This window comes from Condylura cristata, unplaced genomic scaffold (genome assembly GCF_000260355.1).
Source record: "Condylura cristata isolate star-nosed mole 26May11 unplaced genomic scaffold, ConCri1.0 scaffold00017, whole genome shotgun sequence".
NCBI classification, from domain to species: domain Eukaryota; kingdom Metazoa; phylum Chordata; class Mammalia; order Eulipotyphla; family Talpidae; genus Condylura; species Condylura cristata.
The window spans coordinates 6,877,475-6,888,715 of record NW_004567118.1 but is presented as its reverse complement, the minus strand read 5'-3'; the positions used below and the strand labels follow the sequence as shown (position 1 = coordinate 6,888,715).

General features: G+C 46.9%; 1 protein-coding gene across 1 annotated transcript in view; it reads right to left on the bottom strand.

Annotated features, from left to right (window-relative positions):
- The window catches only part of UBE2Z (ubiquitin-conjugating enzyme E2Z), a 14,069-nt gene extending 6,512 nt beyond the window's left edge, over window positions 1–7,557 (bottom strand). The window contains exons 1-4 of the mRNA XM_004684306.1: window positions 7,114–7,557; window positions 5,086–5,158; window positions 3,071–3,258; window positions 788–899 (exon numbers count right to left, since the gene is read on the bottom strand). Coding sequence (XP_004684363.1) covers window positions 788–899; window positions 3,071–3,258; window positions 5,086–5,158; window positions 7,114–7,430 — 690 coding nt within the window. The 5' untranslated portion in view covers window positions 7,431–7,557. The remainder of the gene's footprint in view (window positions 1–787; window positions 900–3,070; window positions 3,259–5,085; window positions 5,159–7,113) is intronic.
- Window positions 7,558–11,241: the final 3,684 nt, after the last annotated feature.

The following is an 11,241-nucleotide window of genomic DNA, read 5'->3' as shown; positions in this document are numbered from 1 at the left end:
TAACCCGCTGCGCCACCAGGGAGGGCCATGAAATACTAGTCTTTTAAGACTATCACCAGAGTGTTTTTCCTGTGCTCATAAGTAAACATGGAGGTTACTTGGAACAATGGAAATTTTTTGAGGTTGAGGGCAAACCCTGGGTCCTCAGCTGATCTTGTGATGTCCCAGTGAAAAGTTAATTTTTCTGAGCCACCACTGCCTCATCCAAAAATGGGGATGACAATATTTACCTTCGAGTTATTATGAGGAGTGAATGAAAAACTATGCATGAACATCTGGCAGAGCTGTACCCTACAAGGGTACAGCACACCTTAAAGAATGTAAATTTTTTCCTCCCTTCTTTCTGGCAGTACTGACTAAAAATATTCTCACTCTAGCTAAGGACTAGCTCCTTTGGCTCTGCAGGTAACAGCACTTTCTAACTCCAGAAGAATGTCTGGCTTGACAGTGGTCACTAGGGAGCCACCTAGGAGAATGAAGCAAACAGAAGAGCCCACTGGCTGCAACGGCCCTCAACACAGGCTCAGAATTAGCTTCCAATTAGTCCACTGACTTCCACATTGTAGATTACTATAAATCAAATGGAAAGAACCTAAGCGTTACTGTAACTCACAAGTAAAAATTTCATTAAGAAGCACAGATGCCATTCTCCTTTTCCTCTATAGCAATGAGTGTAAAAAAAAAAAGAGGCTGAGTCAGGCTAAAAAAAAAAGACTCAAGTAGATCTCTCAGCTCTCCTAGGACCCAGTAATTCCTACCCCAAAGCTGGGCTCCCAGTTGGCCTTACCTGCTCAAAGCCAGGCTCATTGTGATAGGGGTTCTCAGTCATCAGGGACTGGATGGAGATGAGCACGGAAGAGATGCTCTGGGCTGGGCTCCAGGCAGGGCCAGTCCATGTACTGCAAAACACATCAGAGGGGAGAAAGAGGGTGAGGCAGAGCAATGGGAGAGGAAGCCACAGAAAGACCAGTGCACAACGCTGGGGCCTGGCAGCCCCGTCATCAGTAACTCTTTCACTATCACTACTTGGAATTCCCCAGCCTTTCTCACCCTCTTTCACCAGAAATCCTCTCATAAAGCAAGACAAAAGAAAAGAGGCAAATGCCAGCAAGATAACTTTGAAGGGATTTTCTTTAGTCTATGAAAGAAACAGTAGCCAGGGAAGGTACCGAGCATCAAAATGAAAGAACTAAGGAAAGAAGTGGCTCCCAAGGTATACTAAACATTCACTAAATGTGGAAACCCAAAGAGCTTGCTTATTTATTTACGACTTGTGGGTAGTGATGGTGACTAGTGAGGAGAGAAGTTGGACACAGAGGCAGAGGGGACTGAGGCCCTCTGGTGAGGTAGACCTTCAGGGACTCATTTCTCTATAAAGTCCCCAGAAGTGATAAATTCTCTAACTACAGAGTTCTGCCAAAAGACAGAAAAGAATACGGGGCACCCTTAGACTGTGGTGTCTAGTTAAGTATGGAGGGGTTGGGGGGGGAGCAGGCAGCATGGACCTTGACATCTGTTTTTAGTTCAACTTTCTGAAGAGAGGACACCTTCCCTAGAAGCTGGACACACCTAAGCCACAACTGGTTTGTTCACGTTAGCAGGCCATTTCCCTTGCCCTGCCAGACTCCAGAAAGCCCGCGTAAGTGACTCATAACAGTAACTTGACCAGCGCTTGCTCCGCAGTGCCTCTCAACCTCTCTGCTTTGCTGTCAGTGACCTTGCATTCACAAGGCTTCCTAAACTCAGGGATTCAAGTCAATTGGTAACTGTTCACTGAATTCTTTTGTCAGTTAAGTCAGCCCAAATTTTTTCTAGATAGGGAGGGAAGGAATGAGGCTGATGAAGTTAATATGGTCAACTAATAGGTGACAATTTTTTCTGATTCATGGTAAATATTTATGGCAGGGGAGCTTCTCTGTACCCAACACACTTCTACCACTTTTACCCACCGTGTCTCTTACTTCCCCTATTTCTACTATGAGCTGATGCTTGCTGGAAATAGTTTCATATTGGCCTAACAAGTGAGAACCTATGACAAAAACACTTTCAGGAACAAATTTCATACAGAAACAGCTAATTTCTTTATCACTATGGGTTATACATACACCACTATCCCACTATGCAGACCATTATGTACCCTGATGAGATGACGGATTTCTTGAAATACAATCTTTAAAGGACTTCCTCACTGTCACATCAGAACATATGTCTGGATTTAAGGGATTAAAAAAAAAAGAAAGAAAAATCATGTCGCTACTTCATTTCAGCTGCCCTTCCCCTCATATAAACCTGGAAACATGTTGCATAGGAAGAAAGCAAACAGTACCACCAGTTTGGCCAACTTTCTCAGTTTCAACCTGCATTTTTTCCCTCCACCCTGGGGAAATTCAGACCACACTAAAATGATCAATCCAGAATATTTTTAACACCCAAATGCAATTAAAAGGGAATGGATGAGAACTATGTGAACCAAAATCTCAATAGCACCTAGGAACAGATGTACTTGATACTTCTGTGTTTCACATCTTATGTGATTTCCAACCTCAAACATTTTTCATTCACTTGTTAAAACATCACAATCATCACCACCACCACCACCGCCTCCAAAGCACTCATTGAGACTCAGAAATAAGACACCCACAATCCTGAGTGGCACAGATCTGCAGCCTTTCTCAACCTATTTAGGAAAGAATTAAGTCTTGATGCGCTAAGAGAGTGGTTCTCAAGCTGGAGTATACCAGAACCCCTGGACTATTGGGTCCAATCCCTAGTTTCTGATAATAGTAAATCTAGGGTGGGGCCCGGAATCTGCACAGCTTCAAGTCCCAGGTACTGTTACTGTTCAGCGAGAACCACTTCACTAAGGTATCCATTGTATGTAATGAAATAACTTCTCTTTTGCATCTAGAATGATACTAGTCTTGTACCATCCTGGGGAGAATTGAAGAAATAATCACATCAATTATTTTCTGTGTTCTGTGGGTCTGATGAGGAACTCTGGTTGATAAAGGCTGGCCTAGAGCAACAATTTGCTAACAACCAACTTGGCCACTTACAAGTCTCCTCTTACCCTAGAATACTCAAGCAGACTTTCCCATTGCGGTAGAAGTTGGGGTTAAACCTCACTGTGTTATTGCCCGTTGTCATCAGTTTGACCCGAGGTGGGTGGATGGGATAGTCGGGCGGACACCGAAACACGAACAGGAAGAAACCCCCTTCATAAGGAGTGTCAAATGGGCCTGTGATCAATGCATGAATCTGCAAAATAAAACCCCATCTCAAAATTGTGAGGTGATGTCCCATCCCAACCCCTCCTAGTCTCCACTTGCTACCCACACGCAAAGCGGGAACTTCACTTGGCATCCGTATTCACCATCACACAGAATGAACAGCCTGCAACTCGCTCATACTGATCAATGTTTGAAATTTTAAGAAATCCCGTTACAATGGGATTATATTCTACAGCTAGAGCTCAAGGTGAAAAGCGGATCTAGTCAAGATCATCCTTAAAACTCCCTTAAAGTTTTCATTTGGACCTCCCTGAACAGTGGTATGTGGAGCAAGTGGAGAGAGTACCAAAGTGTAGAATAACATACATCTGTAAAATACTACCCTAGCCTGTTTAATTTTAAGAGATCAATGTATTTTTACAAAGTGTGCATGTGAGAATCTGCCTAAGTTAAACAAACAGCTTAGGATGCAATTCCACCTTCCATGTACGTGGCACAAAGGGGAGAGAAGATGGATGGAAGAGAGGCAAGGGGTTGGGGGTCACAGCAGCTGTGCCGGTCACAGTGCAGAGCAGAGGGTCATGATGGAGGCCTAAGGTGTTTGCTTCTGCCACGGAGCATAAAACCCACAGTAAAGGGTGTGGCACAGTGAGCAACCAAGTGTGTCAGATACAAAGACAAATGGGGCCACTAGAGCTGTAAGACCACCCCCAGAACTTTCCTAACACTGAAAGTTAAAAACAAATAAATGATAAAATCAGCGGTAGCACTTAAAACACTAAATTATCTTCCTCCAGCCATGATTATTATGCAAGATTTCCCTCCCCAAAGGTGGAGGAGGGCAACCTGAACAGATTCAGTTGTACTTCTTCTTCCAGTAAAGTACGCAGGCAGCTAAGGCTGCTCAGATTTTGAACAGAAAGAAGTAAAAGGACTTGCAACGCAATGCCTCGCTCTCCACCACTGAACCTGCCCTGCTGACACCCAGGTACAACCTTTAGCCTCCAGTTATTTGGAATAGGAAGCCTAACCGGCATCATCATGGCACCGATTCCGGGACCTCAGGGACTAGCATATTAACACTGATACTTGACTAAGGATAAACTATCCCAGGAAAAACATTTCCAATCACATCAAAAGGAGCTCAGTCTAAAGGGAAAACTATTAAAAACAAAATAGATACCAACAATACAAGACCTGAGCATTTACTACAAGTGAAACCAGAACTTTTCATTTAAACTACACTAGATTTACAAGTCTGATTTCTTCCCAATATCGTTCTAAGTACAAATTTACTTCTGAGGGTAAAGAACCCAATAACAGAAGCTGACATTACATACTAAATGTTCTCTGTGTCTGTATGTGGAAGATAGAGAGGAATGGTCTTTGGGGCAGAAGGGATATTCAAAGCAACGCGTGAACAAGGACCTAAAAAGGGCCTTTACAAACTGTTCACCCAAGCTTGCCCCACCCTCAACTTTCTCTGCATGTGATTTATAGCAGCATACTTAGTTTGAGAGCAGAGGAAGAAGGGTTAGGGACACGTGGACAGGGTGACCACATAATTTATCATTCAAACTGCAGCACTTCTGAGAGTGAGTGAGTGAGTGCCCTACTAATAGTTAAGCTGGGACAATAGGTGTAAACTGTTATTTTCCAAGCCCATCAGGATGACTTGGGCCCTAATAAACAGGCACCTACTCAAGGTTCTACTCCACCTCACTGTGCAAGCTGCTGCTCTTTTAGGGTCTTGGGTTCTTCACTTATGTAATGAGAGATGTGACTTATGTACTTTTAGGTTCTTCCAACTTTATGGGCCCAATTTCCCAATAACCCGGCCCCCATAGTTACATACCTTAGTCATGTCAACAGTATCTGGTACAACGAACATTCCTGGAGGAGGCTCCTTATAAATGGACATGATATCCCTGTATAACACCAAGAGGAGGTGGGGGGAGGGAGTGAGGGGGAGGAGAAAAAAGGGGAATCCCTTAAGCAGGACAGTTGTTATCACCTCAATGACAACAAGGTTGAGAAAGTGGTGCTTGGTACCACAAGTGTTTGCACTGTCTTGTTGGCTGAGAAATCTCAGCTAAGTACTTGTCAGGCAGTCAGAGAGCAAATTATCAAAGGGGTATTGTCTCCTGGGGTGGGGGTGGGGGATCAGAGATCCCAATGGCATCAGATGTCACCCTGGAAAAGTCACAACCCGTTTACTCTCACTTCCTCCCACATGGCAATACACTGACTCCCACCACCAAGATTACCAGGTACTACAACTGCATGCTAAGACTTTCTAGTAACTGGGGAACATAATCAACTCTACTAAAACTAATGGTGTGAGGCACACAATGGACTATGTTGGCAATACAATTATGTGAAGCAAGGAAGTTAGTAGGGGGCAAGAACGGTAGTCTTGCCAAGGGTGCTAACAGGGTAGAGATGGCTTCAGTTTGGGGAGGGGATGCTCTGAAATTGCTGAAAACACCACATCTGTAAAATGTAGTGACTACCTTGGAAGAGATCTAGGTCTGATGTGGAGAAGTGTTCAAACTACACTGGTCCCGTCAGAAGCATGGGTTGGTCTAAGGAAGGACATTCCGGTTAGTGAGAAGCCTAGGGACTTGCTAGGGTACGTAAGGATACAAAGAATGTGTAAGTGGCAGGGCAAAGTATTGGTGAACGCAAGGATATGTCAGGACTGGAAGACTGAAATGGCTGAAGTACAAGAGCGAGGGAGTGCTGGATTTCTTAAGTTAGAGGTGGCAATGTTGACAGAGTTGGCATCCCGTGTCAGGCCCTGGGCTAGGTACTTTACATACAGTGTGCTGTTTTAACATTTTATCAAAACCTTGAAAGGTAGGCAGAGATTTGTAAGGTTTGGAATGTGAAAGGTTGTGAATACCTAGATGACTATGATTGTGCTGGGAGAATGGGAGGAAGAGCACGGTCTTCAGGAAAACAGGTTTCAGAATTAACAGCAGCTAAAAAGTATCACCCTTTCCAGTGCAATCTTTACTATGCAAAGCATTTTTGCAAAAACATTTACTGAAAGATATGATCTAAGATCAGTCACCCAAGAAATAAGCACAGAAGGGACTTCAGGCCTTTGTTCTCATATTGGAACTGGTATATTTCAGAAAAGTAAACCAGATAATCCAGAGCAAAAAATACAGGAAGAAAGGCTTGAGTGGCACATTGCAAACCAGAGTGAGACTGGGGGGAGAAAACCTGGGTTTCTGGAATAGGTGTGAGAGTGGACAGAGGTCTAAGGATAGTTTTGGGATTCTGGAAAAGTGGTTCAAGGGAAGATTGCGGGGATGTGAGGGAAGCAATACAGATCTGTGGAGGGGATTCGAGGAAACCAGTAATAAAAAGAAGACTGGCCGGAGTTAGAGGCCGTGCAAAGCAGCTGTGTGTTACAAACGGGGCTCAGGAGGAGATCGAGGAAGGGGAGAGAGGGACTAGCGATGGGTGGGGCCTCTGGGCAGCATCTAGCCAGGCCGGGGTGGGGAAGGGGGGGAAAAGGGCGGCGCGGAAGGCGGGAGGGGGTGTTACTGAAGCGCGAAGGGGTCGGGTTTCGGGCGGGAGGTGTGGGGGAGGGCGTCCGGCGTGGAGACCGGGGCTTACCGGAGGCTGCCGAGGGGCGGGGTCGGGCTTGGGCACGCGAGGTGGGGCTTGGAGCGAGTGCAGCCGGCGGTGGGGGGGGGAAAGGGACTTGGGTCTCAACGCTCCGGACAGGCAGGATGCGGGCCTCGGAGCTGGGCCGCCGCGAGGCCGGCGCGGAGGCGGCGGAAGGGTGGTAGTGGGGAAGGTGGGGGGGCGGGGAAGGTCGAGCCCCGGAGCGGAGCTTGGGGCTAGGGGAGGAAAAACCCCGGCTCACCGCTTGATCCGGAGGAGACACTGCGGCGCGGTTCGCTCGCCGTCCCAATCGGAGCTGAGTGTGGGGTCCCAATGGCTAAGCAGCGCGGCCCCGTGGGCAGCGGCCGAGGGCGGGAGCCCGGGCAGCGGGGCCAGGCCGCTGCCCGGTCCCCCGGCCCCGCCCGCCGCTGCCGCCGCCGCCCACACATCCGGCAGGAAAGGCGGCCCGAACCCGCCGCCGCTGCCGCTAACGCCCACAACGCCGGCAACGCCGCTCGCTCCCGGGCCCGCCGCCCCGGCACCCGCCGTCGCCGCCTCCTCAGTCGGACTCTCCGCCATCGCTGCTCCGCTTCCGGGACTGCTGGGCAGCACGTCCGCCGACCAGAGCGGCCGCTGCTCCCTCCCGCTCCCGCACCACCGAGAGCCGGGCCAGAGTGTCCCCACCCTCCGCTTCCACTGCACGGGCGGCGCTGGCTCCGCCCACCCCGCCCCGACCAGCGAGAGGCGCTCTGCAAGAGCGTCCACCCACGGTCCTCCAGGGCGGGAGGGGCTGCGAGCTGGCCGGCGGCGCTAGGCTCTGGGCCTGCTGCTGTCCGGCGCTTTGCTAGGAGGTGCGGAGCTGCGCGACGGCGCCTCGGGGCAGCTGGGACCGTGACTGCGTGGAATGTTTCTGAGTCTTGAAAGAGAGGACCATAACCTTCCGCAAAGAGAGCGACTCTTAAGCGTGCCCCTGGGGTCGGATTGGGGATCCAGATTTTAGGGAGTCTCAGGGTCCGTGTGTGGGTTGCCTGCTAGGGTCTCTGCTGACCGAAAGGCGCTGATTATCCTTGTTCAGTGCACCCCCACCCCCAAGGGCAGGCAGCCAGTGCCCCGTGCCTGCAGGGGGACCAAGAGGAAGGAAGGAATCAGAACTTGCAAATGATAAACTATCTCGATTTAGAGTTTTTCAGTGAAGGACCTACTAAATGCCAGGCACTGTTGCTAGGCGTTGCCATAGGGATAGTGAAACAGTTCTAGAGGAAAATCAGGCCTCCTGACTCCAAGCCCAGTATTTTTTCCTCCCACAAGTCTTTGAATATACAGGAATCAAGGAGCTGTGATTTAAATCCTGGAAGGATTCCGAAGGACTTTCCGAGCTGTGTAAGGTGAAAATAATACTATGGACTAAAACAACGTGTTCTTTAAAAACAAAAAAGCTCCCTGGTGGCACTAGGGGATCCGTCTCACCACTATGAAGCTAGCCGCAGTCACTGCAGCATGAGTTTGATCCCTGCCAAGGAGGTGACCCACACGGCACAGCAGACCTCTGCTGTCTCACCTGGTGTGCCCCTCAGCAGTGTATTTCAGTGGATCTGTCTGTTCTGCTCCCCACTCTGTCTCTGATGAATCCTGACACACAACCTCCCCTACACCTTAGCTCTTGTGTACATGGGTCATCCCCTGTAACCAAATATATTGACATTTCTGCAGCAAGGTATGAAAATTCATACTAGTTTGGTACAGTTATGAATATTTATAGTTAATTAGAGAAATAATCTCCCTTTGTATTTTGCCATCCAGTTTTTAATTTTTTAACCAATTTTCAGAGCTTTGTGGCTTTGCCAATAAGAAACTGGACTTGAATGATAATGGCCAACATTTATTGAGAGCTAACCTTTTGGATTTTTTAGCTCACATTTATTGAGTGCTTACTATGTGCCAAGCACTTTTTATACTTTATCTTATATATCCCCTTCAACAATCCTATGAAATAACTATCATTAGTCCATTTTGACAGATACAAAAACAGGCTGACAGTTTTCAGTCACTTCCTTGGGTCACTAAAAGCAAGAGAAGGACTGAGACTCTAAGCCAAATGTGACTCCAGAGAACACATGCTAGCCACTATGGGATACTGTTACAGCATGGAACGCTCCCACACTTGTGGAATTTTAGCTTGTACTAACTATGATCCTTTGTTACCTGTTGTTCCCATTCCCCCTCCCCCGCCCCACACACACTTGGGGCTCTAGTCCCTGTATTATCTAACTGTTAGTCTCTTCAGCTATGAATCCAGAACAGCACCAGGTGCAGCTTACCTTTTTAACCTGAAGCAAAATGAATCAGTATAATTATTTTACACAGAGATCATGTTTTGTTGGCATGTTTTACGATGCCCAAATAACCTCATAAAGGATTTCAAGAAAGTGGTAACAGTGGTTGCCTCTGAATGGTTTGTTTGCTAAGTCTTTTTGTACCTGTTAGATATGTGCCTGTTTTATTCATTTTTAAAGGATTCCAGAATTAAAAAAAAAAGATTTATTTATTTATGCATACAGACCCAGATGTGCAGGGGTGGTGAGAGGATTCACCAGAGACATGGGGAGAAGAACAGGCAGATTGACAAAGTACTCTGCTGAGGGGGCAGTGGGTGAGACAGGAGAGGTCTGTGTTGCCATGTGGATCACATCCTGGACCAGGGATCGAACCTGCACTGAAGTGGCTGCAGCTCACTTGCAGTGCTGCCCTTTAACCTGCTGTGCTATCAGGAGGCCCAGATTCCAGAATTTTGCTTGAGTTATTTAATAAGATGATCCAAGTCAATTCTCTAGGTAACCTCACACAAAGAAATATTCCAGACCTTCTCCATAGATGCTCAGTGATGGTCCATGGGGTGAGGATTCTTCAGTGGTTCCTTTTCTTACTACTGGACCATTATTTTTAAGTGCAAGGTCCATTAGTGATACAACAATGAAAACACCTTAGATCCTGAGGAAGGAGTTTGATTCTTTTAATTTGTATCACTTTGCAAATACTGTGTTTTATATCCATAGGCCAGTGATAATCCTAATGCAGGGATTTCTCCAATAAGAGAACATGGACTTGAATGATAATGGGCAACATTTATTGAAAACTAATCTTTTGGATTTTTAGCTCATGTTTATTGAGCACTTATATGCCAAGTGCTTTTTGTACTTTATCTTATATATCCCTTTCAACAATCCTATGAAGTAACTACTATTATTAGTCTATTTTGACAGAAAGAAAAACAGGCTGACAGACTTTCAGTCACTTCCTTGGGTCACTCTAAAAGGGATTTTCCTGAGGATAAAGTGTGACATTCCCAGAAGAGTTAGTATTTATTCATACAGGACTGGATTACAAGCCAGAGGAGTAGGGGTGGTGAGAGGCTTCACCAGAGACAGAGCCAGGAGCGGAACAGGCAGATCAATGAATTACACTCCTGAGGGGAGCAGCGGGTGGGTCGGGTGAGGTCTGCTGCACCATGTGGGTCACCTCCCTGGCTGGGGATCAAACTCGTGCTGCAATGGCTGCCAATAGCTTCACAGTGTTATGCTTTAACCCGTTGCGCCACCAGGGAGGACCTGTCCAGAAGTGTTTTGTAAGGTGGTAGGCACAGTCCAAGTACTTGATAACTTCCCTTACTCAGGTACTTCCTCTCCTCCAGGCCATTACTTATCATAGTTTCTCTACCTGGAATATCCTTTCTCTCTACCAGGATAAATCCTAGTGAGTTAACCTATCTGAGAGTCATTTCATTAGTAATATTGGTAAAATTATAGTTGCTAAGAAGAGATAATATGATAATGAATGTGTACAGTGCTTGGCCAGGGCAAATGTTCAATAATTAACTCATTATTTTTGCTCATCTGGAATATTACTTACTCTGCCAAGATTAAATGCCTCCAGGCATAGTCTTATTAATTAGTCATCCTTAATGACACCATTCTGTGGTCCTCATGGCTGACTATTCATGCCTTTATTACGTAGCACACATCACTTACTTAGTGGTTTGGTTACTCATCTGTCTGGTTATTGCCCATGACCTCCTTGAGGGCAGGGAGCATTTGTGCCTCTAGGACCTGACATTCAGTGGTCACGGAAGAAACAGTTAACAAAGTGAGGCCATAGTAGCCAGCTGCCCTTCTCCGGCCATGGATCTTTAGGACTCTTCCTCCTCCTTCTCCACCTCTGATAAGCCTGTTATTTTCTGAAAAGGCTGAGCCAAGTTTGCAAAGGGAAGTACAAGTCAAGGCCAGAAGGGCGCAGGGGATGGCAACTGCTTAAATACCTGCTGGAAGCCTCTGGAGGGAACTGCGGGAGGCTCCAAGCAGAGGAAGAGGCGGGAGAGAGGCTGGGGGGAGGGGGC